Source organism: Odontesthes bonariensis, chromosome 6 (genome assembly GCF_027942865.1).
Source record: "Odontesthes bonariensis isolate fOdoBon6 chromosome 6, fOdoBon6.hap1, whole genome shotgun sequence".
Classification (NCBI taxonomy): domain Eukaryota; kingdom Metazoa; phylum Chordata; class Actinopteri; order Atheriniformes; family Atherinopsidae; genus Odontesthes; species Odontesthes bonariensis.
Genome location: NC_134511.1, coordinates 557,615 through 585,317, shown reverse-complemented (window position 1 = coordinate 585,317; position 27,703 = coordinate 557,615). Strand labels below are relative to the sequence as shown.

The following is a 27,703-nucleotide window of genomic DNA, read 5'->3' as shown; positions in this document are numbered from 1 at the left end:
GCTGAGGTGCATTCAATCAAAGATTCTCTAGTTACTTTATAAACTGTCTCAAACAGTGGCGAACGTTCGTGGTGAACATGTTTTCTTTGAACGGTTAAATTTAAATGATTTAGTCAAAGATTGTCTAGTTAACATGCCATTCTATAATTCCATAATTGCATTGTTGACTTCGTCAAACTCACGTCGAGTTCCACTGTGGGCTGTGTTCGCGGAGAACTGCCCCCTCAGCGTGTTTGCCATTGTAGACTTTGTAAATATGTACTGTAAATATTTTGTACAGAGTGTATATTGGGTTTTCAAAGTAATTTGCGGTATTTTATTCATTTTTTTTTCATTTTATTGTTAGTCTTTTTTCGTTATTTATTTATTCTTTACATGTATATTTTAAAAATAACAATGTTTTTCATGTTTGGAATAAAAGGAGGTTTTATTTCATACATTTTTCGTTGGTGTCAGATGTTTTGGTGACCAACACTGGTCGGCAGGGCCCCCAAGGATCACAACCCCCCCTCTTCCTGCCGCAGGTCCGCCCTGAGCCGCCGGAGAGTAAAAACCGTCAGATTGTCACCGTGCTCGCAAAGCATGCTGGGATTCCGGCACGGCGAGCACGTCAAAAAAGTTGGGCTCGCTTTGAAGTTTATGCAAATTAGCCACGGCAGCCGTAGTGCGTTACCCAATGACAGTAGATCATGTGATCTCCTGTGTCGCAGCAGCAGCTCTCCTCGCTCGCAGATCCGGATCCATGGTGCAATATGAAATAATGTTCCATTGCTGACGATTTATACACATTAATTTCCCTCCAAAACTCAAGTGTTTAGAGGGAGAAACTTCGGTCGGTTAAAATCACAAATTATTTACTTTCCCCCGGAGCCCGTATGTTCTATCTACAACTTCGTATGCACGCCCCTCTGTACACGCCCACTGCAGTAGCAACACGGCGACACTAGGCATCCAATCCGGCGTTGAGGTGCCGGAACAGTGGACGCCTACCGTCAGATGGTCGGTGAGGTCTGGTGCGGCTGCAGTGCGCGGAGCATCCTGCAGGGGGAGCTCAGGAGCACACACACAGAGGAACCCGCAGAGTGAAACGCACTGTTTACCGGTCCGGTGGTCGTTGTTTTAGTTTAACGTCAGTTTAACGGGTAATTTAACGGCTCCCGTTCCCATGGCAACGGGCCGGATGGTGGAGGCCTACCTGGACCTGCTGTCGCAGCCCTGCCGGGCGGTGCACATCCTGCTCACCTGCACCGGGATCCCGCACCGGGTCCGGACCGTGGCTCTGCGGAAAGGTGAGCCGCCGGGTTAACCCACACTAACCCACTAACTAACCAGTTCACCAACCGACCAGTTCACTAACCAGTTCACCAACCGACCAGCTGACTAACCAGTTCACTAACCTGTCCACTACCTGCGGGCGGACATATTTCTGCCCTCCGGGGCACTGACCTCTGCTCCGGTAAACTTTGACCCACTTCCACCAAACTCCGCTGAAAACTCGGAGATTTGAAGATTTAATTTGAAACCGTCCAAACAAGAACCTGACAGAACACAATCAGAACCGTGAACCCGGTGTGTAGGTGTGTGCTGATGGATTCGGCGCAGGACTTAACTCACCAGGTGGTACCAACAGAACCGGACCCGAGATTCTGGACCTGGAGATGACAGGAGAGCCACAACTCGTGTTTTTTTTTATTTTATTATTATTTTTTTTAGAACTTCCTTTTATTTAAGACTTTTTTTTTTACATTACACATGAAACATTTCAATATTATACGCCAGGGGGGAAAAGAGGTCACAATAAAATATTCAAGTGTTCACAGATAAACTGTTTACTGCCCTACGGGTACTCCTACGGGTCAAAAATGGCCAAAATAAAGCTACTTAATTGAATTTTAACTCCAAAATCTTTTTTGCATGATGATCAGTGGCGGCTCCTGACATTGTTTTTAGGTAGTGCAATTTCCCCCGTTATGTCCATAAGTACCATAAAAGTCCACAGGACTGAGGTATATTTGTCTCGGTAGCATAATTTATTTTAATTTTTTTTTTTGTTATTTTTTGCATAATTAGCCAATCAGTTAATATTACACCTTAACCATTATTTATTTACTTACTTTCCTCATATTGTTCCAGGATTCTATGAAATAAGTAAACACATAAGCTCTTAATGATTTAAGTTTTGGAAAATATGACTTAGAAAAGCATAACCAGTTGTCAAACCTGGTTAAGTGCAGCTTACTTATGTGAGATTTCTCTCTTTTTTAAATATAATACTGCACCATTAACAATGAATGTGTCGTTATACATTCTGCTATCATTGTCAACATTGTATAAAAGATTTAAATCATTACAAGTCAATGCCTGAGCACAACAGGTTCAGTTATTCAGCTAGCTGGGAAATAGCAGGGTTGGTGGAGCCCGGGGTTAGAGGCCTGCGCGGGACAGAATTTACACTCCCGCTCCCGCCCGCAACTCCCGCATGATTCAGACGTTGGCGTTACTTCTCACGGACGTTCTTGTCATTGGCTTGAGGAAAGAAACATGATCTCAGCTGCGCACACTGTCCGATCCTTCAGGTGGGGGGGGCACACAGTGCAGGAGCAGCTGAGGCTTTACAGCAACAAGCCCAACACACCTACCAAAATCTGCCGTGAAGATTAAGAATAATACATGGTACATATGTTATATGCCACTCCTCACATTTCCATTCTTGGAAGTAAAAGTATATATTTTTAGTTAATATGATCTTAAACACAGCGTGATGGAGCCCCGCCCCCTACTTTGAGTGGATTTGAGCATAAATATCTCAGCCTACAGCTCACGTTACATTGATTTAAATGCAAACAAGTGGAATGAAAACAATATGTGTTATTAATTACCCTACCTTTTCTAAACCCAGAATGTGGAAAATGTAACATGTAATCCAGATATTATTTAAGTAGGTTACCCATGCCCTGTCCCTGTGCAATGCACATCTCCTGAATAAAAGGAGAGCTGGATCGCGCTTTTGAACTTCTTTTAGTTAGGCTTTATTTCTTCTCAGTTGTTTTCAGCAGCAGGAGATCATTATAGCTTTAATATTAAACACGTTTTTAGTTAGCTGGACTGCAGCTTATCACCGCTCCAGCCCGCAATGAGCTTTAAAAAAGTGTCCCGCGCCGCACTGCTTTGGGTCCTGCAGGGCTCTACTCTGGGTTTCATCTTTGCCTCGCAAGGCGAGCTCCAAAATCCCGCAAAATTCTTCCAAACGTCCTTCTCCGCATCAGTACGACGACTAAAGGGCACTTCTGTCAGAAACACTACCGTACTGTTGCACTCGCCATCTTATTCGTAGAATGTTCATGGTCCCGCGCACAGACGTATGAGGAAAGCACGTCGTTTTTTACGAGCACATAAACCCTCATAGAAAATGTATTGGGAGCAGGATTTTAGAAAAAAAACCTGACGTACCATTCATGTCAACGGGAGATTTCTGGTGCAAAAATCGCCCCGAATGGGCGTGGCAACACCAGGCGCCACCTACAGGCCCATTTATGCCCTACGGAACCGGACGGAATTCGTCTGTCCGGTCCATACGTTGCTCCCGGAGCTTCTGTTTATGCCTCCGTCCGTAGTGCACACGTCCCTAAGAAATCCTCTGGAGGGCGGTATATATAGAGTCATTGTCGGCCGCGGGTTTGAGAAACATGGCGTCAACTGAGGAAGTTGCAGTTCTATATCTATTATGGCAGACCATCTCACAAATCCTCTCCTCCATTACCGCCATTTTTAAATCTCCTACTCTTCGTTCTTCTTCTTCCTCCATAACTTCCGGAGCCAACACGCTCCTGACTCTCTACTGCCCCCACGAATTCCTCTGGTATTGCTCCGTTTCGCCCGGAGTTCACCGGATTGCTAAGCTCTTCACCTACGGACAAACTGACGGATGAAACGCCCCCCGGAACCGGGTGAAAGCGTCCGTTTCCGTAGTTAACTTAGGGCATAAATGGGCCTTTAATCTGATTGGACAGTGACATATACAACCAGTTTGCCTACAGCAGATCAGTCCCGCCTTAGCAACTAGATTAAAAAAAAATAAAAAAATAACCTCAAAAATAACCGTGTTTGGTTGCTCCCTTTGTCCTACGGGTCAGAAATGAGCCGCCCCACCAAAGCCCCAAAATAAACTTAATTGAATTTTAAATCCAAAATCTATTTAGTATGATGAAACCAGCTGTTATTTATCTAGTCAACTCAATTCAATACATTTTTTATCATGTATTTTTTGGTACACAATACAAAAAGACAATCAGCAGCTTTCAGGATTACACTTTTTTTTTTTACTGTCAGTTGGACCAACAGTTTTCTTGTTTTCTCAGTTTTCTTTTACATAATAAAGGTTTATTATTGCTATTATATAAATGTGAAGTAATTACTTCTGAATTAATTATATTGAAAGGGAAAAAAACAGTGAACTTTTTTCTGGTGTTTAAATGTTTTTATAATTCACGGGTCAGAAATGACCCATAAGACAATCTTTGTACCCTAGTGGTGTACAGCCCACATGGAAACATGAACAGAAATAAAGTGTGACTTTTTCTAATGATGGGGTCCCTTTAGGAAAAGTCATAAAAGATAGTTTAATGTATTTATTCTACAGCTAAACATGGTAGTGGCTCACTTTGGACCTGCAGGACAACAGAAGGGTTAAAGCTTTCTGGTGTTTGAGAGTTTAATGGAGGTCAGGTTCTGCCCGAGCTCACAGAGAAAGGCAAGAAAATATGTTTTTTTCATGAATTTACATTTATGCATATGAAATTTTGCCAAATTAAAATGAGGAGGTTGATAATAAAAGTTATGTTGGTTTTTTCTTTGGTTTTGTTAAAGCCCAAACAAAACAACTCATCATCAATGTTGTTAGCGATGAAGTTACAGATATCACCCCACGGCCTTTGGACAACAGGGCGGAGCCAAAACAAATGGGGAACAGTTTCAGTCTGTACAGAACAGAAAGTACATTTTTACATCTTATAACAAAATTTTATTGCCAGGTATGTGGACACACACGAGGAATTTAACTCCGGTTACACCTGGCTCTCTTAGTGCAACGAGTACAAAATAGACATAGAACAAGGCTAAAGTAGAAACAAAAGTAGAATAAAAGGTAAAAAAAAATATATATATATGTATATATATATATATATATATATATTAGTGGTGGGTATAGATTAATTTTTTTAATCTAGATTAATCTCACTGAAATCTTGAAATTAATCTAGATTAAAATGGCTCATTCAGGGATCCGACAATCCGCGGGGTTCGCGGAAACAGACGTGTAAACTTTAGTTCCTATCCAAACAATAGTCGTTTAATCCTGAGACTGTTGCAATTGCCGTGTCGAGTCCTTCAATACAATAGTGTAGTAACCCCACGCATACCTTTCTCACTGCAATTAAGTTTTATTTCGGATTTTATTTCGAATTTAGTTTATTTTTCATAGCTGCCTCTGCTATTCCTGCTCTTCTCAGGTGTACCTAATGTAGTTTTACATCAAATTGTAATTAACAACACGTTTATTCGTGTCCCTGCCCTCTCTTTCCTCATGTTTTTTTCCGTGGGGGTGCTGCACAGCCGCGGGGCCTTTAAGAATTGAACATTCTAAATGCGACGTCACGAGCTACCAAAGCTACCAAAGCTGCCAAAGCAAATTCTCAAGCGAAGCTTCTCCAGCGAGGTCGCTCTTGGTATACACGCAGCAGGCAGACCAGCTTATTCACATGCATGGCTCCAGCAGTTTCTCTAGCTTCGCCAACTTCTCATATTCAGCACTTGTTGGGAGGGCCAGGTGGTGCTGCTGTTGCGTTGTGTGCAGTGCGTCTCTGTTGCGTTGTGTGCAGTGCGTCTCTGTTGCGTTGTGTGCAGTGCGTCTCTGTTGTGTGCAGTGCGTCTCTGTTGCGTTGTGTGCAGTGCGTCTCTGTTGCGTTGTGTGCAGTGCGTCTTTGTTGCGTTGTGTGCAGTGCGTCTCTGTTGCGTTGTGTGCAGTGCGTCTCTCTTGCGTTGTGTGCAGTGCGTCTCTGTTGCGTTGTGTGCAGTGCGTCTCTGTTGTGTGCAGTGCGTCTCTGTTGCGTTGTGTGCAGTGCGTCTCTGTTGTGTGCAGTGCGTCTCTGTTGCGTTGTGTGCAGTGCGTCTCTGTTGTGTGCAGTGCGTCTCTGTTGCGTTGTGTGCAGTGCGTCTCTGTTGTGTTGTGTGCAGTGCGTCTCTGTTGCATGCAGTGCGTCTCTGTTGTGTGCAGTGCGTCTCTGTTGTGTGCAGTGCGTCTCTGTTGCGTTGTGTGCAGTGCGTCTCTGTTGTGTTGTGTGCAGTGCGTCTCTGTTGCATGCAGTGCGTCTCTGTTGTGTGCAGTGCGTCTCTGTTGCGTGCAGTGCGTCTCTGTTGCGTGCAGTGCGTCTCTGTTGTGTGCAGTGCGTCTCTGTTGTGTGCAGTGCGTCTCTGTTGCGTTGTGTGCAGTGCGTCTCTGTTGCGTTGTGTGCAGTGCGTCTCTGTTGTGTGCAGTGCGTCTCTGTTGTGTGCAGTGCGTCTCTGTTGCGTTGTGTGCAGTGCGTCTTTGTTGCGTTGTGTGCAGTGCGTCTCTGTTGCGTTGTGTGCAGTGCGTCTCTGTTGCGTTGTGTGCGTCTCTGTTGTGTGCAGTGCGTCTCTGTTGTGTGCAGTGCGTCTCTGTTGCGTTGTGTGCAGTGCGTCTTTGTTGCGTTGTGTGCAGTGCGTCTCTGTTGCGTTGTGTGCAGTGCGTTGCGTTGTGTGCAGTGCGTCTCTGTTGCGTTGTGTGCAGTGCGTCTCTGTTGCGTTGTGTGCAGTGCGTTGCGTTGTGTGCAGTGCGTCTCTGTTGCGTTGTGTGCAGTGCGTCTCTGTTGCGTTGTGTGCAGTGCGTCTCTGTTGCGTTGTGTGCAGTGCGTCTCTGTTGCGTGCAGTGCGTCTCTGTTGTGTGCAGTGCGTCTCTGTTGTGTGCAGTGCGTCTCTGTTGCGTTGTGTGCAGTGCGTCTTTGTTGCGTTGTGTGCAGTGCGTCTCTGTTGTGTGCAGTGCGTCTCTGTTGTGTGCAGTGCGTCTCTGTTGCGTTGTGTGCAGTGCGTCTCTGTTGTGTGCAGTGCGTCTCTGTTGTGTGCAGTGCGTCTCTCTTGCGTTGTGTGCAGTGCGTCTCTGTTGTGTGCAGTGCGTCTCTGTTGCGTTGTGTGCAGTGCGTCTCTGTTGCGCCTCACGCGCTTGATCATCTCGAGGGTGGAATTCCACCGTGTTTGAACATCTTGCACGAGCGGCTCCTGAACTTGCCCAAGGGAGGTTTGCTGGACTTTCAGCTCGTCTGCGTTGGCCGGACTGTGTTTGAAATGTCCCACCATCTCGCAGTGACATTACAATCGCTCTCTGTACAACATGTGCAACACACGGCAGATGCTCGAAGGGCAGTATCCTCCCTGCGGCCGCCATATTAGGAGCGCTGTCTGTTCCAACAGAGCAGATTTTGTCAACTATCCCCCACAGATAAGCGACCTCCATAAACTGCCTAGCACAGGCTTCTGCAAAGTGGCGTTCTTCTGTTTTCATCACACCTAACGGCAGACAAAGTACATCGGCCTACACCCGAGCTAAAATATCAAGGTAAAAGTCATCACAGTTTGCTTACCTATTTTGACCCAGTTCCCAACCAGTAGCGGCTCGTGGTCTGGAAAATAGGCGGGGCAGATGATCTGCGTTATCAAAATGCAAGCTTTTATGGAGCATACGCAATAGGCCAATAGTCTATGCAACCATACGCATGGGGGGGGGTGCGCACTCGCATAAAAGTCTGCCATACAAGAAAACACAAAAGCCCCGTGAAAATGAGCGAAGAGAAAGTTTGTGAAAGGAATTAATACTGCCTACATTTCAATTAGAGGGAAACTTGTCGCAAAGCAAATGGCTAATTTCATGGCACAATTCAGATGCGCCTTGCTGGACTCGTGTTTTTTTGCCTTTTCCGAAAAATGCTTCATGTCACACACACCGACAGTGCTCCACATATCCCCTTGTCCCCCCGTGCCAGGCGATTGGAAGAGCAAGCATGGGAAAACAGAACATTTTATTCCTATTGGAACAACCAGAGAGCCAGGGCTTTTTGTCATACCACGCACAGGAAAACGTCCGATTGAAAGACCTACCCCTATCCATTGTTTGCTTAACTATATTAATATCAGGTTTATGGGGGCCGAGTTTTTTAATAGCCAATTTTGTTCCCAAATCTAGTCTTTCAAATGAGTTCTCCAAGAGAAGCTCAACGCCATTGAGTACAGGTTCGATGCTGGCAGCCATGGTTAAAACTTCCCTCACTGTAGCCTACTATCAGACTGACTCGCTCCTGAACTTGTGCAGAGTAATATAGCAGTAGGCGGGACAGTGTGTAGCAACGTTTTAGCTAGTCTGGGGGAAACCTAAGCTAGCAGACAAGTAACCTACTGTACATGTACGAAGCTGTCAACACATTGTTTACTGTCTCAACATTGCTTTGCTCATCAAGCTAAGATATTTCATTAAATCACTCCCAGTTTCCCATTTAGCAAAGACTTAAACTTTGTAAGATAGCAACTATAAAGTAAAATCTTTACCTACCACAAACGTGAATCCGGATTAAACAGCCAATATCCTTCATCAAATCCGACATAGTTATCCGTTTTATCCAACAAGTTTGTAGGGGAGTTTGGCGGCACTGAAGTTCCCACTGGCTAGATGGGCGGAGTAATATTTCTTAAACCCTTTGAGTCCTTTCCATGTCCAGGGCAGATCATACACCTGCCCCAGTAGCATCTATACAGGCGCGCTAAATGTAACATGATATTATGCTGCGTGGGGCCTACAGTCATTCTGATTGGTAGAATGTGCTCGAGAGTTCGGCGGGGCCGGGCTTAGCTGAGGGCAGCCAGGCATCTGCCCTGGCCAGTGGCCATAGATCTAACGTTAAGCAGCCACACTGGAGGTAGGCTATATTTCAGCGAAAATAAAAACAGATTCCACTCGCAAAGTCCGTCACAAGCCACAATATGGTGTAATACGATTCCCACTGTGATTGAAGTTGAAATAAATATTTTATCTATAATTTATAATTATCTATATTTTATCTATAAAAGAAAGGTTGGGGGTGTGGAAGGCGGGGCTCTGCCCATCCTGCCCAAATACAGCGGCCGCGGCTGTTCCCAACCCAACTTTGAGAATAGATTAACGGCGATATTTTTTATATCGCCCGATAAGACTCTGAAATTATCGCAGCACGTTAACGGCGATAACAGCCCACCACTAAAATATATATATATGTGTGGTATTTAGTGAGTATAAACAGGGATATATTTCTTTAAGGTGCAAGGATTGATAGTAAATATAAATATAAGTCCAGAGTTGACAGTATGGTAGGATGGATTATTCAGGAGATGTACAGATGTACTGAAGTCCGGTTTTAGAGGATAAAGAGAGTCTGAATGATATGCTGTGTGGTTCTGCTGTGTGGTTCTGCTGTGTGGTTCTGCTGTGTGGTTCTGCTGTGAGGTTCTGCTGTGAGGTTCTGCTGTGTGGTTCTGCTGTGTGGTTCTGCTGTGAGGTCCTGCTGTGAGGTCCTGCTGTGAGGTCCTGCTGTGAGGTTCTGCTGTGTGGTTCTGCTGTGAGGTTCTGCTGTGTGGTTCTGCTGTGTGGTTCTGACGGGTCGGACCTTTATCAGAACATTAAACCTTGAGGTTCTCTGTCTGTGCAGGAGAACATCGATCTCCAGAGTTCACCGAGCTGAACCCGATGCAGAAGGTTCCTGTGGTGGTGGACGGAGGCTTCGTGCTCACAGAGAGGTTCGTTCAGACACCGGACCCGACCAGAACCAGAACCAGAACCTGCACTCAGAGCTGGTTCTGAGCCAGGTGAACACCGGCTGCTTCTGTCACAAAGTTCTGAGGCTTTGGACCCGATCAGAACCAGAACCTGGGCAGCTGGATCTTAGCGCAGCTGGATGCTAACTCAGCTGGATGTTAGCACTGCTGGATGTTAGCACCGCTGGATGCTAACACAGCTGGATGCTAACACAGCTGGATGTTAGCACAACTGGATGTTAGCACCGCTGGATGTTAGCACCGCTGGATGTTAGTACAGATGGATGCTAACTCAGCTGGATGCTAACTCAGCTGGATGTTAGCACCGCTGGATGTTAACACAGCTGGATGTTAGCACAACTGGATGTTAGTACCGCTGGATGTTAGCACCGCTGGATGTTAGTACAGCTGGATGCTAACTCAGCTGGATGTTAGCACCGCTGGATGTTAGCACCGCTGGATGTTAGTACAGCTGGATGCTAACACAACTGGATGTTAGCACCGCTGGATGTTAGCACCGCTGGATGCTAACACAGCTGGATGTTAGCTACAAAGCTAATACCTGCTGCTCTATGGTCCTGTTTTCTGTGGGCAACAGGCTGAGAACCTGAACCCTGGTTTGAACCAATCACAACTGTGTTCACAGCCTGTGGACCAATGAGAGTCAGAGTCAGACTCCCTGTGTTAAACAGAGTGTATCCTGTTCGGCGGCTGACTGATGTTTATCTGTCACAGCGACGCCATCCTGAAGTACCTGGCCACCAGGTACGATGTCCCTCAGCACTGGTATCCACGGCAACCTGAGAGACGAGCCCGGGTGGACGAGTACACGGCCTGGCATCACACCAACACCCGGGTGCACGCCGCCAAAGTCTTCAAACTGGAGGTGAGAACACACACACATGCACAGAGCCAGGTGTTCTGGCCCCGCCCCCTCACCTGTATCCCTGGCTCCGCCCCCCTCACCTGTATCCCTGGCTCCGCCCCCCTCACCTGTATCCCTGGCTCCGCCCCCCTTACCTGTGTCCCTGGCCCCGCCCCCCTCTCCTGTATCTTTGGCCCCGCCCCCTCTCCTGTATCCCTGGCTCCGCCCCCCTCTCCTGTATCCCTGGCCCCGCCCCCTCACCTGTATCCCTGGCTCCGCCCCCCTCACCTGTATCTTTGGCCCCGCCCCCCGCTCCTGTATCCCTGGCTCCGCCCCCCGCTCCTGTATCCCTGGCCCCGCCCCACCTCCTGTACCTTTGGCCCCGCCCCCTCACCTGTACCCCTGGCTCCGCCCCCTCACCACCTGTATCCCTGGCTCCGCCCCCCTCTCTTGTATCCCTGGCCCCGCCCCCTCACCTGTATCCCTGGCTCCGCCCCCCTCTCCTGTATCTTTGGCCCCGCCCCCGCTCCTGTACCTTTGGCCCCGCCCCCTCACCTGACCCCTGGCTCCGCCCCCTCACCACCTGTACCCCTGGCTCCGCCCCCTCACCACCTGTATCCCTGGCTCCGCCCCCTCACCACCTGTATCCCTGGCTCCGCCCCCTCAGGTGATGCTGCCGGCGCAGTCTGGCGCCCCGGTGGACGAGCAGCGTCTCGGCGCGGCGCTCGCACAGCTGGACGACACGCTGGACAAACTGGAGTCCATGTTCCTGCGCCGGCAGCCGTTCCTCTGCGGCGACGACATCACCGTGGCCGACTTGCTCGCCGTGTGCGAGCTGATGCAGGTGAGAGGTTTGGGCCGCCGAGGGGGGCTTGGGTGGTTGAAGGCTCTGGGAGGGGGCGGGGCTTGGGTGTATGAAGGTTCTGAGCGTGCTCGCCGTGTCCGCAGCCTCTGGGAGGGGGGCGGGACGTTCTGAAGCTCCGCCCCCTGCTGCAGAGCTGGAAGAGCCGCGTCCAGTCGGCCGTCGGCGAGGCGTTCGATGACGCCCACGCCGTGTTGTACGCTCTCAGAGACCGCCGCCGGGCCCGGCTGTGATGTCATCGCCGCCATCCGGAGGAAGGTGTTTAACCCGCTGAGGCCTTCGTGTTTTCACAATTTAACCGTTTCAGGAAAACAGAAATAAATGTTTATTCTCTCGCTGCCTGTTTGTTTGTTTGTTTACTCAGCTGTTTATCAGGCTCTCTGTTGTCATGACAACATGTTAAACAATCCTGAAAAGGAAAGTTCTCATTAATGAGACAGAGTGAACTGTTCCCGACCCAGAGACAAAGAAGCCATTTTAAGCTGGATGTTTAGGCACTTTGCTGAAGACTCCTTAAAGAAAGGACAGAAAGCTGAGAGGGTTCAGGCTGTGTTGGAGGAGAAAGGAGCTCAGAGCAGACATTCACTTTAAAGCTGCTCAGAACTGAAGAAGTCACGAAAAAGAGTCCATCATCATCATCATCATCATCATTCATACATGTTTATTGTTGTGTTTTGGCCCTGATCACATGACACGAGGATGCACAGCATTACTACACTTACACACTTACACAGCACAGTGTGGGCCGCTGCATATTTCAGTGCAACAGATACCTGTTCCTCACATATCTGTGGGACATTATTATCTTATATTCTGTAAACATAGATTCACATTAACGCTGCACAGAGTGAACCTCCACCAGCACAGGTGATGGAGGCGGAGCTGCGTTCAACACTTTACTGAAAGTTACGTTAAATCATACAACACTGGAGGAATCACTGAGCATGCTGGCACTAACGTGAGATCACTTCTACAAACTGAGGCTGCTGAACGCAGCTCAGAGCTGGAATAACGCCAAACAGTCACCACGACACCAAGAGGGTCAGGGGTTAGGGTAAGGTAGGGTAGGTTAGGGGTAAGGTAGGGTAGGTTGGGGTTAGGATAGGGTAAGGGTAGGGTAAGGAAAGGATAGGTTAGGGTAAAGTAGGGTAGGGTTAGCAAAGGTTAGGGTAAGCTAGGGTAAGCTAGGGTAGGGTTAGGATAGGTTAGGGTAAGCTAGGGTAGGGCTAGGGTAAAGTAGGGTAGGGTTAGGATAGGTTAGGGTTAGCTAGGGTAGGGTTAGGATAGGTTAGGGTTAAGTAGGGTAGGGTTAGGGTAAAGTAGGGTAGGGTTAGGATAGGTTAGGGTTAGCTCGGGTAGGGTTAGGATAGGTTAGGGTAAGCTAGGGTAGGGTTAGGATAGGTTAGGGTAAGCTAGGGTAATGTGGGGTAGGGTTAGGATAGGTTAGGGTAAGCTAGGGTAATGTGGGGTAGGGTTAAGATAGGTTAGGGTAAGCTAGGGTAATGTGGGGTAGGGTTAGGATAGGTTAGGGTAAGCTAGGGTAATGTGGGGTAGGGTTAGGATAGGTTAGGGTGAGCTAGGGTAATGTGGGGTAGGGTTAGGATAGGTTAGGGTAAGCTAGGGTAATGTGGGGTAGGGTTAGGATAGGTTAGGGTGAGCTAGGGTAATGTGGGGTAGGGTTAGGATAGGTTAGGGTGAGCTAGGGTAATGTGGGGTAGAGTTAGGATAGGCTAGGGTAAGCTAGGGTAGGGTTAGGGGTTAGAAGAGCAAACACAGAGGCAGATGGATCGGCAGGTCGACAGGAACAGCACCACTCCTCACGTCTTACTCCGCAACACAAAAACATTTCAAACCAGCCGAGTTAATCAAACATTCAGGGACAGAAGTGCAGACATCAGGAATTGAACCCACTGGATACATTTTAAACAACGATCACATGTTTTCATTTTTTTTACGCCGTCCTGGTCGTTTTCCAGCAGGTTTCTGACAGGTGGCAAACAGACGAGCTCCACCAGGTGCACTTCAATGAACTCGGCTGATATTAAACCCACGAAGAAGAAGTCCAGAAACAACATGAGTTAAAACTGCTGTTTACAAGTAACTTGTTTTTGCAAAGATTAGATTAGATTGTACTTTATTTATCCCACAACGGGGAAATTCACTTGTCACAGCAGCAACAACAGACATTAAAAAAGAGAAAAACTTTTTTTTAAAGAGAAAAAGCAAGTACTAAAAGTAAAAAATAAAAGTAAGTACTAAAAAGTAAAGTGACCTAGTATAAATAATATTGCACATTCTGAAGTTGAAATTAATAAAATATAAATAATAGCAATTAGTAGCAAAGTTGCGACTAACTGGGTTCACTGGATTCCAAGCCAGTCAGAACCAGTTAGAACCAGTTAGAGCCAGTCAGAACCTGTCAGAACCAGTCAGAACCAGTTAGAACCAGTCAGAACCTCACAGAGTAACCATCGTGAACCCGGAACCAGGCAGACCATAAAGCAACATGTTAAAGTTCTGGAACTGGAGGGAAAGCAGACGGTGGTCTGAAGGTCGGGAGGACTGGTGTCAGCAGAGGAACAGAGAGGATGCTGGGAACACGTCACCAATAAGAGCAGCAGATCATAAATAACTCAATAAATAAGAGACACATGAGAGCAATATTCACACTTTACACTGTAAAGAAAATCTGAGATGTTCACAGATTCAAACGGGAGAGAAACTAAAAATCCAGGAGATTCAGAGCAGAGTGAGACGTCTTCACTTCCAGGACGTCTCTGCAGATTTAAGACCTGATGCATGGCGCCCGTCTGTCAAACAAACAGCTGGACGCAGTATTGCTGATCAATAAGTCACAATGTGCTGATAACTATCATGGAGGGTTCACAGGAACATCAGGACACAAAGAAACACTTCAGGTTAACCCTCAATAGAAGACTGGGGGCTCTCTCCGTGGGCGGGGCTACCTTTACTGGGACGGCTGAGAACGAACAAAGAGAAAAGACAAGAGAAGAAGAGTGAATCCTCAGAAAAGAGAAGAGTTCAAATGTAGGGACCAGATCATCAGATAGAACCACAAAGAACTTCTGAACCAGATGGAACCAGCAGAAAAACCAACAGGAACTGTTAGAACCAGCTGGTCTGATCCAACTTCAGGAGTTTAACCAGTTTAAGTGGGCAGAGTCACATGACCCATGATGAGGGAGTGGGCGGGGTCACATGGCTCATGATGAGGGAGTGGGCGGAGTCACATGGCCCATGATGAGGGAGTGGGCGGGGTCACATGGCTCATGTTGAGGGAGTGGGCGGGGTCACATGGCTCATGATGAGGGAGTGGGCGGGGTCACATTGCACATGATGAGGGAGTGGGCGGAGTCACATGGCCCATGATGAGGGAGTGCAGTCACATGGCTCATGTTGAGGGAGTGGGCGGAGTCACATGTTGAGGGAGTGGGCGGGGTCGCATGGCTCATGATGGAGTGGGCGGGGTCACATGGCCCATGATGAGGGAGTGGGCGGAGTCACATGGCCCATGTTGAGGGAGTGGGCGGAGTCACATGTTGAGGGAGTGGGCGGAGTCACATGGCTCATGATGAGGGAGTGGGCGGGGTCACATGGCCCATGATGAGGGAGTGGGCGGGGTCACATGGCTCATGATGAGGGAGTGGGCGGGGTCACATGGCCCATGATGAGGGAGTGGGCGGAGTCACATGTTGAGGAAGTGGGCGGAGTCACATGGCTCATGATGAGGGAGTGGGCGGGGTCACATGGCCCATGATGAGGGAGTGGGCGGGGTCACATGGCTCATGATGAGGGAGTGGGCGGGGTCACATGGCCCATGATGAGGGAGTGGGCGGAGTCACATGTTGAGGGAGTGGGCGGGGTCACATGGCCCATGATGAGGGAGTGGGCGGGGTCACATGTTGAGGAAGTGGGCGGAGTCACATGTTGAGGAAGTGGGCGGAGTCACATGGCTCATGATGAGGGAGTGGGCGGGGTCACATGTTGAGGAAGTGGGCGGAGTCACATGTTGAGGAAGTGGGCGGAGTCACATGTTGAGGGAGTGGGCGGAGTCACATGGCTCATGATGAGGGAGTGGGCGGGGTCACATGGCCCATGATGAGGGAGTGGGCGGGGTCACATGTTGAGGAAGTGGGCGGAGTCACATGTTGAGGAAGTGGGCGGAGTCACATGTTGAGGGAGTGGGCGGAGTCACATGTTGAGGAAGTGGGCGGAGTCACATGGCTCATGATGAGGGAGTGGGCGGGGTCACATGGCCCATGATGAGGGAGTGGGCGGAGTCACATGTTGAGGGAGTGGGCGGGGTCACATGGCCCATGATGAGGGAGTGGGCGGGGTCACATGGCCCATGATGAGGGAGTGGGCGGGGTCACATGGCCCATGATGAGGGAGTGGGCGGGGTCACATGGCTCATGTTGAGGGAGTGGGCGGGGTCACATGGCCCATGATGAGGGAGTGGGCGGGGTCACATGGCTCATGATGAGGGAGTGGGCGGGGTCACATGGCCCATGGTGAGGGAGTGGGCGGAGTCACATTGCTCATGATGAGGGAGTGGGCGGGGTCACATGGCCCATGATGAGGGAGTGGGCGGAGTCACATGGCTCATGTTGAGGGAGTGGGCGGAGTCACATGGCCCATGGTGAGGGAGTGGGCGGAGTCACATGGCCCATGGTGAGGGAGTGGGCGGAGTCACATGGCACATGATGAGGGAGTGGGCGGAGTCACATGGCCCATGGTGAGGGAGTGGGCGGAGTCACATTGCTCATGATGAGGGAGTGGGCGGGGTCACATGGCCCATGATGAGGGAGTGGGCGGAGTCACATGGCTCATGTTGAGGGAGTGGGCGGAGTCACATGGCCCATGGTGAGGGAGTGGGCGGAGTCACATGGCCCATGGTGAGGGAGTGGGCGGGGTCACATGGCCCATGGTGAGGGAGTGGAGTCACATGGCTCATGTTGAGGGAGTGGGCGGGGTCACATGGCCCATGATGAGGGAGTGGAGTCACATGGCTCATGTTGAGGGAGTGGGCGGAGTCACATGGCCCATGGTGAGGGAGTGGGCGGGGTCACATGGCCCATGATGAGGGAGTGGAGTCACATGGCACATGATGAGGGAGTGGAGTCACATGGCTCATGTTGAGGGAGTGAGCGGAGTCACATGGCTCATGATGAGGGAGTGGGCGGGGTCACATGGCTCATGATGAGGGAGTGGGCGGGGTCACATGGCTCATGATGAGGGAGTGGGCGGGGTCACATGGCCGATGATGAGGGAGTGGGCGGAGTCATATGGCACATGAGGGAGTGGGCGGGGTCACATGGCTCATGATGAGGGAGTGGGCGGGGTCACATGGCTCATGATGAGGGAGTGGGCGGGGTCACATGGCTCATGATGAGGGAGTGGGCGGGGTCACATGGCTCATGATGAGTGAGTGGGCGGAGTCACATGGCTCATGATGAGGGAGTGGGCGGGGTCACATGGCTCATGATGAGGGAGTGGGCGGAGTCACATGGCTCATGTTGAGGGAGTGGGCGGAGTCACATGGCCCATGGTGAGGGAGTGGGCGGAGTCACATGGCCCATGGTGAGGGAGTGGGCGGAGTCACATGGCACATGATGAGGGAGTGGGCGGAGTCACATGGCCCATGGTGAGGGAGTGGGCGGAGTCACATTGCTCATGATGAGGGAGTGGGCGGGGTCACATGGCCCATGATGAGGGAGTGGGCGGAGTCACATGGCTCATGTTGAGGGAGTGGGCGGAGTCACATGGCCCATGGTGAGGGAGTGGGCGGAGTCACATGGCCCATGGTGAGGGAGTGGGCGGGGTCACATGGCCCATGGTGAGGGAGTGGAGTCACATGGCTCATGTTGAGGGAGTGGGCGGGGTCACATGGCCCATGATGAGGGAGTGGAGTCACATGGCTCATGTTGAGGGAGTGGGCGGAGTCACATGGCCCATGGTGAGGGAGTGGGCGGGGTCACATGGCCCATGATGAGGGAGTGGAGTCACATGGCACATGATGAGGGAGTGGAGTCACATGGCTCATGTTGAGGGAGTGAGCGGAGTCACATGGCTCATGATGAGGGAGTGGAGTCACATGGCACATGATGAGGGAGTGGAGTCACATGGCTCATGTTGAGGGAGTGGGCGGGGTCACATGGCTCATGATGAGGGAGTGGGCGGGGTCACATGGCACATGATGAGGGAGTGGGCGGAGTCACATGGCTCATGTTGAGGGAGTGGGCGGAGTCACATGGCACATGATGAGGGAGTGGGCGGGGTCACATGGCTCATGATGAGGGAGTGGGCGGGGTCACATGGCTCATGATGAGGGAGTGGGCGGAGTCACATGGCCCATGATGAGGGAGTGGGCGGGGTCACATGGCTCATGATGAGGGAGTGGGCGGAGTCACATGGCCCATGGTGAGGGAGTGGGCGGGGTCACATGGCTCATGATGAGGGAGTGGGCGGAGTCACATGGCCCATGATGAGGGAGTGGGCGGGGTCACATGGCTCATGATGAGGGAGTGGGCGGGGTCACATGGCACATGATGAGGGAGTGGGCGGGGTCACATGGCTCATGATGAGGGAGTGGGCGGAGTCACATGGCCCATGGTGAGGGAGTGGGCGGGGTCACATGGCCCATGATGAGGGAGTGGAGTCACATGGCACATGATGAGGGAGTGGAGTCACATGGCTCATGTTGAGGGAGTGGGCGGGGTCACATGGCTCATGATGAGGGAGTGGGCGGGGTCACATGGCACATGATGAGGGAGTGGGCGGAGTCACATGGCTCATGTTGAGGGAGTGGGCGGAGTCACATGGCCCATGGTGAGGGAGTGGGCGGGGTCACATGGCCCATGATGAGGGAGTGGGCGGAGTCACATGGCTCATGTTGAGGGAGTGGGCGGAGTCACATGGCCCATGGTGAGGGAGTGGGCGGGGTCACATGGCCCATGATGAGGGAGTGGAGTCACATGGCTCATGTTGAGGGAGTGGAGTCACATGGCTCATGTTGAGGGAGTGAGCGGAGTCACATGGCTCATGTTGAGGGAGTGAGCGGAGTCACATGGCTCATGTTGAGGGAGTGAGCGGAGTCACATGGCTCATGTTGAGGGAGTGGGCGGGGTCACATGGCCCATGATGAGGGAGTGGAGTCACATGGCACATGATGAGGGAGTGGAGTCACATGGCTCATGTTGAGGGAGTGAGCGGAGTCACATGGCTCATGATGAGGGAGTGGGCGGGGTCACATGGCTCATGATGAGGGAGTGGGCGGGGTCACATGGCTCATGATGAGGGAGTGGGCGGGGTCACATGGCTCATGATGAGGGAGTGGGCGGGGTCACATGGCCGATGATGAGGGAGTGGGCGGAGTCATATGGCACATGAGGGAGTGGGCGGGGTCACATGGCTCATGATGAGGGAGTGGGCGGGGTCACATGGCTCATGATGAGGGAGTGGGCGGGGTCACATGGCTCATGATGAGGGAGTGGGCGGGGTCACATGGCTCATGATGAGGGAGTGGGCGGGGTCACATGGCTCATGATGAGTGAGTGGGCGGAGTCACATGGCCCATGATGAGGGAGTGGGCGGGGTCACATGGCTCATGAGTGGGCGGGGTCACATGGCCCATGATGAGGGAGTGAGCGGGGTCACATGGCCCATGATGAGGGAGTGGGCGGGGTCACATGGCCCATGATGAGGGAGTGGGCGGGGTCACATGGCTCATGAGTGGGCGGGGTCACATGGCCCATGATGAGGGAGTGGGCGGGGTCACATGACCCATGATGGAGTGGGCGGGGTCACATGGCTCATGATGAGGCAGTGGGCGGAGTCGCATGGCTCATGATGAGGGAGTGGGCGGAGTCACATGGCTCATGATGTGGGAGTGGGCGGAGTCACATGGCTCATGATGAGGGAGTGGGCGGGGTCACATGGCGAGGATTGGCCAATGAGGTACACACACGGAGGTGGTGAGAGAAAGTGACATCACACAGACAGCTGACGTACCATTGGTGGATTCCTCACTGGTCACTGATAGAGATTCTGAAAGAATAACCATATATGGTCAATATGAGGGTGAGGGGCTGGGGGCGGGGCTATAACTGACATACTGACAGCTTCCTGGTTCACCTTTAAGGTACTGTTAGAACCGGATCTCACAAACAGGTGGAGAGACTGGTGGAGAGACAGGTGGAGAGACGGGTGGAGAGACAGGTGGAGAGACTGATGGAGAGACTGGTGGAGAGACGGGTGGAGAGACTGATGGAGAGACTGGTGGAGAGACGGGTGGAGAGACGGGTGGAGAGACGGGTGGAGAGACGGGTGGAGAGACTGGTGGAGAGACGGGTGGAGAGACTGATGGAGAGACGGGTGGAGAGACGGGTGGAGAGACGGGTGGAGAGACTGGTGGAGAGACTGATGGAGAGACTGGTGGAGAGACGGGTGGAGAGACGGGTGGAGAGACGGGTGGAGAGACGGGTGGAGAGACGGGTGGAGAGACTGATGGAGAGACAGGTGGAGAGACGGGTGGAGAGACGGGTGGAGAGACGGGTGGAGAGACGGGTGAGACGAAGATGGAAGGAAGCGTTTGAGGAGGAAGAGAGGAAGAAAGAAAGTCTTTCTTCTTCGTGTCTGTTGGTTGTTTGTGGATCGCTGCCTGTTGTTCTACAGCACCAACAAAGAAGAAGTGACTTCCTCTTTGTGACAACTTGAGTCTTATCAAACATTGGCTGTGTTCGAAACCATATACTACATACTTCCATACTACATACTTCCATACTGCATATTACATACTTCCATACTACATACTAATCGATCCGACAGTATGCAGAGCGTTTACCCACAATGCATTTCGTTCCTGCCCGAGCTGAAATCAGCCGGCCTGAAGCTGATTTCTCTTAAGCTCTAAACTCTGTAAACTTTAGCAACATTTGAAACATTTTCAGGTGAGAAAGTAGTCGTTTAGATCCCCAACGTGTTGAAAACCAGACAAAATACCGGCTGTTTACAATTTTGTTCCCACGAATTCGGCACTACTAAAGCTAGCCGCAGTGAGCAACGCACTTCCTGTTATTTTCACAAAATAAAATACTCGTTGCCTTTTATCATAGGGAAAGCCATTACCATACAATTGGTGCTTTTGTTTTGAAAACAGGAAGTGAACCTACCCTCGTTGTTGCTAGCTTGAAACTGCCGTTTTGACAGGAAATGACGATCGGCGACGTCACGTTACGTTGCATCTTGGGTAGTTTGAGTATGAGTAGTAACCTCATGATGCATACCCAACATTTAGGAGAATCTAGTATGCATCCGGGAACTTAAAAAAGTTAAAGTTAGTAGGAGTAGTAGGAGTAGTAGGCGGTTTCGAACACAGCCATTGTGACTGTTTAGCATCTCTGGTGTTAAAACAGAAAATGAGCTGGACACACCTGGAAACTCATTAATGCTCATTAATTAAAGCCTCCAGATCAAACCTTTTATTTTCAGATCTCACAGTTTAACTTTGTAGACGTTACGGACCATTCATCCTCAGACTGATGGTCCGGTCTGACCCGCACCGTGACCTGGATCTGACTGGACCTGCCTCAAAAGACCAAAGGTACGTAGGTACGTAGGTACCTAGGTACGTCACTCAGACCCAGAGCCCGTTTTTATTAACTTAAACAGTAGCGACAGCAGAGTATTACCTGGGGACTCCAGGTGGGGGCGCTCTGTTGGGCCGTGAAGGGACAGGGGGTCCTGGATCAGGTGACACCGCGGAACGAGAAGGGGGGCTGGGGGCAGCGCGGCCACCGGGTCGAGGAGGACCTTGAGGGGCGCGGCGCTGTGGCGTCGGACTGGACATCGGAGACCTGCAGAGACCGGCAGAGACTCAGAGACACTACATACTTCCATAGTACATACTTCCATACTACATACTTCCATACTACATGCTACATACTTCCATACTACATGCTACATACTTCCATACTACATACTTCTATAGTACATACTTCCATACTACATACTTCCATACTACATGCTACATACTTCCATACTACATACTTCCATACTACATACTTCCATACTACATGCTACATACTACATGCTACATACTTCCATACTACATGCTACATACTACATGCTACATACTTCCATACTTCAATACTACATAATACATACTTCCATACTACATGCTTCCATACTACATACTACATACTTCCATACTACATACTTCCATTCTACATACTTGTAGTGTACCATACTACATACTTCCATACTACATACTACACACTACATACTTGTAGTGTACCATACTACATACTTCCATACTACACACTTGTAGTGTACCATACTACATACTACACACTACATACTTGTAGTGTACCATACTACATACTTCCATACTACATACTTCCATTCTACATACTTGTAGTGTACCATACTACATACTTCCATACTACATACTACACACTACATACTTGTAGTGTACCATACTACATACTTCCATACTACACACTTGTAGTGTACCATACTACATACTACACACTACATACTTGTAGTGTACCATACTACATACTTCCATACTACATACTTCCATTCTACATACTTGTAGTGTACCATACTACATAGTATGGTTCCTGAAGAACAGCTGATCCGTTATCAGGTTACCTGCGTCCAGACGGCATCCCGGTCACCTGCAGCCAGGAGTCATCGACGGGCGGAGGCATCGACGTGGTGATGGTGGAGGTGCTGATGTCCCCGATGATGCCGAGACCCTCTCGCAGGGCGTGGTACATCCGGAGCATCTCGTCACGGTGCTGGGCCTGGATCAGGACAGAGATCTGTCAACCGGCTGACAACAAACACACCTCTTCAGCTCCACCACTCAGCTTTGGACTCACCTGTTCCTGGGACTCCTCCATCAAGCTGTTCTGGTCTCCACAGGAGTAAAGTTGAGCCAGCAGGTCAGCGTGGATGAACTCCTTGGCCTGAGGGGCAGAAAGGAGGTCATATTTGTTCTAGAATGCGCTGCTGAGGGTGGCAGCATGTTGGCGTAGCTCTGTACCTCACATTGAGATTTTTCTTTTTTTCTAAATTTCATTCCTGTTATTTCTTGGAAGAAATTGCATTTTTTGGACAATTGTTCCTTCCTGCCTTGGATGCTGTGCAGCTGGATTAATTTTTCCCAATACTTTTGTATATTTTACTCTTTTGTCATGATGCATAACCATAGCAACAGGGTGGTTTACAACAGGGAGCAGCTGAATAACATTGGAAAAGCAGAAATAATTCGACAACTGAAGCCAGAAATCCCACTGGAATTGAAAAGGAGGCGTCGTGGATGCAGAGCAGGAGCAAAGAGGAGAGAAAGAAAGAAGAAGAAGTTCAAACCATCTCTGCCATCCTGCATCATGGGAAATGTAAGATCGTTAGCTAACAAGTTGGATGAACTTTTAGCCTTGATAAGGACTCAGCAAGAATATCGGGAATGTAGCATTATGTGTTTTACTGAGACATGGCTACAGGATCATATACCCGACTCCAGCGTCTCTCTGCCGGGCTTCCTGACTGTACGAGCAGATCGAGATTTAAAGAGTAGCAGGAAAAGGAAAGGGGGTGGATTGGCAGTGCTTGTCAACAACAGATGGTGTCACCCAGGACATGTTACTGTGAAGAGTCGTATCTGCAGTCCTGACATTGAACTATTGGCAGTAAGTTTTCGTCCATATTATTTGCCAAGAGAGTTCACCAGTGTTGTTTTGGTGGCTGTTTACATTCCACCCTCAGCGGTTGCCGACACTGCATGTGATGTCATCAGTTCCGTTGTTGCTAAGATACAGACTCAACACCCCAATTCTTTTGTGGCAATATCTGGTGATTTTAATCATGCCTCACTCTCTGCTACACTGCCAACTTTTCAACAGTTTGTCAGCTGCTCTACCAGAGAAAACAAGACATTGGACTTGTTTTACACAAATGTCAAGGATTCATACATTTCCAAATCAAGACCTCCCCTGGGTAAATCAGATCACAACCTTGTTTTTCTCTGTTCAGCATATAAACCCCTTGTCCAGAGACTACCTGTCACAAAAAGGACTGTTAGAAAGTGGTCACAAGAAGCTGAAGAAGCCTTACAGGGTTGTTTTGATGCAACCGATTGGATTTCTCTTTGTAAGCCACATGGAGAGGACATTAATGCCATGACTGAGTGTGTGACTGACTATATAAACTTCTGTGTGGACAACACCATCCCCACCAGAACAGTGAGATGCTTCCCTAATAACAAACCCTGGATCACCAGTGAGCTAAAGGAACTATTGAACAAGAAAAAAAGAGCCTTTAGGGAGCGAGACAGGGAGTTACTGAGGAGTCTACAGAAGCAGCTCAAAGTCAAGATAAGAGAGAGCAAGGAGGTGTATAGAAAGAAGCTTGAGAGTAAACTGCAGAGGAACAATATCAGAGATGTGTGGTCAGGAATGAAGAAGATCACAGGCCTCAAGCAGAGGGAGGATCGGATGGATGGAAGTCTGGACAGAGCAAATGAGCTGAACACATTCTTCAACAGGTTCAGTTCAGGAACAAGCTCACCATCCTCCCATCCTGTTCCCAGCCAAAGAGACATCCCACCCTCCTCTGACCCACAGCTTTCCTGTAACATCTCCACCTCCACCTCAGTCATGGATTCTTCTGCTTCCACTAGTTTGTCATCAACCCAATCAGGAGATGCTGCTGTCCCCTTTGCCTCCCCCTCCCACTTTTCTGTTTCTAGAAGTCAGGTGAAGAGGCAGTTGGAGAGACTGAACCGGAACAAGGCTGCAGGTCCAGATGGTGTCAGCCCCCGAGTCCTGAAGGCCTGTGCAGAGCAGCTCTGTGGGATTCTGCAACACCTTTTCAACCTTAGCTTGACCCAAGAGAAGGTACCACTGTTGTGGAAGACATCCTGTCTGGTTCCGGTACCAAAGAAAACTCACCCTTCAGACATCAATGACTACAGACCTGTTTCCCTGACATCCCACATCATGAAGGTCCTGGAGAGACTCCTGTTGACCCACCTGTGTAAGCAAACCAGCACATATCAGGACCCCCTGCAGTTTGCTTATCGCCATGGAGTTGGAGTTGAAGACGCTATCATACACCTGCTTCAACAAACCCACTGTCATCTGGATAAAGCAGGCAGCACTGTGAGGATCATGTTCTTTGATTTCTCCAGTGCATTTAACACAATCCAGCCTGATCTGCTTCGTCTGAAACTCCAGAAGACTCAGGTGGAGGCCTCAACAATCACCTGGATTAATGACTACCTGACAAACAGACCACAGTTTGTCAGACTGAAGAATTGTGTGTCTAACCAGGTGATCAGCAGCACAGGAGCACCACAGGGGACTGTACTCTCACCATTCCTTTTCACTCTGTACACTTCAGACTTCCAGTACAAGTCAGACTCCTGTCATCTACAGAAATATTCAGATGACTCTGCAGTTGTCGGGTGTATCAGAGATGGACAAGAAGCTGAGTACAGAGAGCTGGTGGACCGCTTTGTGGCATGGTGTGGGAACAATCATCTCATCTTGAATGTTAACAAAACAAAGGAGATGATTGTAGATTTCAGGAGAAACAAGGTCAGATCAAACCCTGTTTCCATCATGGGAGAAGAAGTGGAGGTGGTTGAGGAATATAAATACCTTGGTGTTCATCTGGACAACAGACTGGACTGGAGACACAACAGTGAAGCAATCTACAAGAAAGGACAGAGCAGACTGTACTTCTTGAGGAAGCTAAGGTCCTTCAAGGTTTGCAACAAGATGTTGCAGATCTTCTACAAGTCTGTTGTTGAGAGCGTCATTTCCTCTTGCGTCATCTGTTGGGGCAGCAGCATCAGAACCAGGGACCTAAAAAGACTCAACAACCTGATAAAGAAGGCTGGTTCTGTTCTGGGGACGACTGTGGAACCTCTGGAGACAATAATGCAAAGAAGGATTTTGCATAAAATCAAGAGAATTATGGACAACCCTGAACATCCTCTCCATGAGACTGTTATCAGAAAACAAAGTCTCTTCAGTCAAAGGCTTCTTCAGTTTGGATGCAAAACGGACCGCTACAGGAAATCTTTCCTGCCCACAGCCATCAGCATCTATAATAACTCTTTGATTTAATTGAGCTACATCAACATTTAATTTCCCTCTGGGATAAATAAAGTATTTTGAATTGAATTTTGAATATGGTTCATGACATCACTTCCTGTTTTAACCCCTTAACGCCTATTGTCGCATATATGCTACAAACCGTTTGACTCAATCAACCAGCTGAGATAGCCTCTTTATTTGTTGTCGCAAATTTGAAACATACCAAAGTTTCTATTTATTTTTTGTGCAAAAGTGAAATTAATAATCTCAGCATTATTTACCATCTACTTCAAGGCTAAAACACACACAAAACATTTTTTATATTCAGCTATATAAATTCAGGCGTTAAGAGGTTAATCTGAGTGTTTCTGTGTGTGGGTGGTCGTACGTTGTTGACCATCAGGTGCATGATGGTCTTTGGGATCAGGTCTCTGACGGTGCGGTGAATGATGGCCAGGTATGAGTCCACCAGGTTCCGAACAATCTCCACCTGACGCTCCAGCTGAGGGTCCATACTGTGGATCTGTCCGTCGGTGTTAGAGTCTTCTGCCTCCCCCTGTGGACGCACAAACGTCATACGCAAACTTCCACCTGCACCGCATACGCAGCCCAACAACCGGTAGACACACAACAGGGACTCACCTTCTCTTTATCCTGCAGGCCAGCAATAAAAATAGAAAGGAGTGTCACAGTAAGGTGTTAATGCAGTTACAGTGGAGCAGGATTCATGTAGTAAGGTGCAGTAAGGTGTGGTAATGTGCGGTAAGGTTCGGTAGGGTGCGGTAAGGTTCAGTAAGGTGCGGTAGGGTGCGATAAGGTGCGGTAGGGTGTGGTAGGGTGCGATAAGGTGCGGTAGGGTGTGGTAGGGTGCGATAAGGTGCGGTAGGGTGCGGTAAGGTGCAGTAAGGTGCGGTAAGGTGCGGTAGGGTGTGGTGAGGTATAGTAGGGTGCGGTAGGGTGCGGTAGGGTGCAGTAAGGTGTGGTAATGTGCGGTAAGGTTCGGTAGGGTGCGGTAAGGTTCGGTAGGGTGCGGTAGGGTGCGGTAGGGTGCGGTAGGGTGCGGTAGGGTGCGGTAGGGTGCAGTAAGGTGCGGTAGGGTGCAGAAAGGTGCAGTAAGGTGCAGTAAGGTGTAATAAGGTGAAGTACCACGCTGCGTTCAGGGTACACTCCAGCACGTAGGAAAGAAGCCTTCCAGCTGTCCACCTCCTCCTGAGACTCGCTGGCTAACTCCAGCTGACGGTAGTCCTTGTACACGTTCCTGCAACATTTCAAACAACAACAACAACATGCAGCTGTTCAGTCAGAAGAGAAGTGGGCCGAGTACAGAACCAGGTGGAGCTCCACACCTTCCTGGTGCCGTCTGTGCTTCTGTGAATGAATTCAAATCCTGTCTTGTAATACCACCACCATGCTCGCCACAGAGTGACGTCCTCCAACCGGAAAATTGGTGATCTGAATATTTTCCCTGAGATGTTGGTCAGTGTGGCTGCTGTGCAGATATGATGAGAAGCGCTTTGTAAGGTAATAAAAGTGTAACATCAGCATTGATTATTGAATGAGCTCACCTGTGTTCAGTGTTGAACAGGGCAAAGATGTGTTTGCTGGACATGAAGCTCTTCTCGATGTCCTTCAGTTTCAGGTTGTCCACGGCCATCATGTACTTCTTGTCTTTCTCCTGCAGAGGGCGGAACAGCATCACCAGGGAATATTTACACTCACTCAGGCCCAATCACACCTGGTTCTAACATGTTCAACGGTCCGATCTGAGTATGTGTGCTCACACCTGGCAGTGAAAACCTTCCCAGGTGTGTCCTGAGTGACCACGCATGACTGGATTCACCAGAGGTCCGTTTCACAAAGCAGGTTTAGTGAAAACTGAGTTTATTAACCTGAAATGAGAGAAACTCTGAGTTTATTTACCCTGAAATGAGGGAAACTCTGAGTTTATTAACCCTGAAATGAGGGAAACTCTGAGTTTATTAACCTGAAATGAGAGAA

The 27,703-nt window shown here is 49.5% G+C and overlaps 2 protein-coding genes across 4 annotated transcripts in view; one reads left to right on the top strand and one right to left on the bottom strand.

Moving 5' to 3' along the window:
* The first annotated feature begins 1,004 nt into the window (after positions 1-1,004).
* Positions 1,005-11,913, top strand: gstt2 (glutathione S-transferase theta 2). The gene is made up of 5 exons (XM_075466966.1): positions 1,005-1,289; positions 9,744-9,831; positions 10,585-10,735; positions 11,382-11,558; positions 11,663-11,913. Exons 1-5 carry the CDS (start codon positions 1,166-1,168, stop codon positions 11,807-11,809), a joined length of 687 nt encoding a protein of 228 aa, XP_075323081.1. The 5' UTR covers positions 1,005-1,165; the 3' UTR covers positions 11,810-11,913.
* Positions 11,914-12,217: 304 nt separating this feature from the next.
* LOC142381760 (dynamin-1-like) overlaps positions 12,218-27,703 on the bottom strand; it is a 43,959-nt gene continuing 28,473 nt past the window's right edge. Inside the window, exons 16-23 of one of the 3 annotated variants that reach the window (XM_075466960.1) lie at positions 27,271-27,380; positions 26,852-26,963; positions 26,094-26,261; positions 22,484-22,570; positions 22,251-22,405; positions 21,287-21,451; positions 19,608-19,643; positions 12,218-14,556 (exon numbers count right to left, since the gene is read on the bottom strand). In XM_075466960.1, coding sequence (XP_075323075.1) covers positions 19,622-19,643; positions 21,287-21,451; positions 22,251-22,405; positions 22,484-22,570; positions 26,094-26,261; positions 26,852-26,963; positions 27,271-27,380 — 819 coding nt within the window. In that variant the 3' untranslated portion in view covers positions 12,218-14,556; positions 19,608-19,621. The other 2 variants (XM_075466958.1, XM_075466961.1) reach the window with 2 other exon arrangements.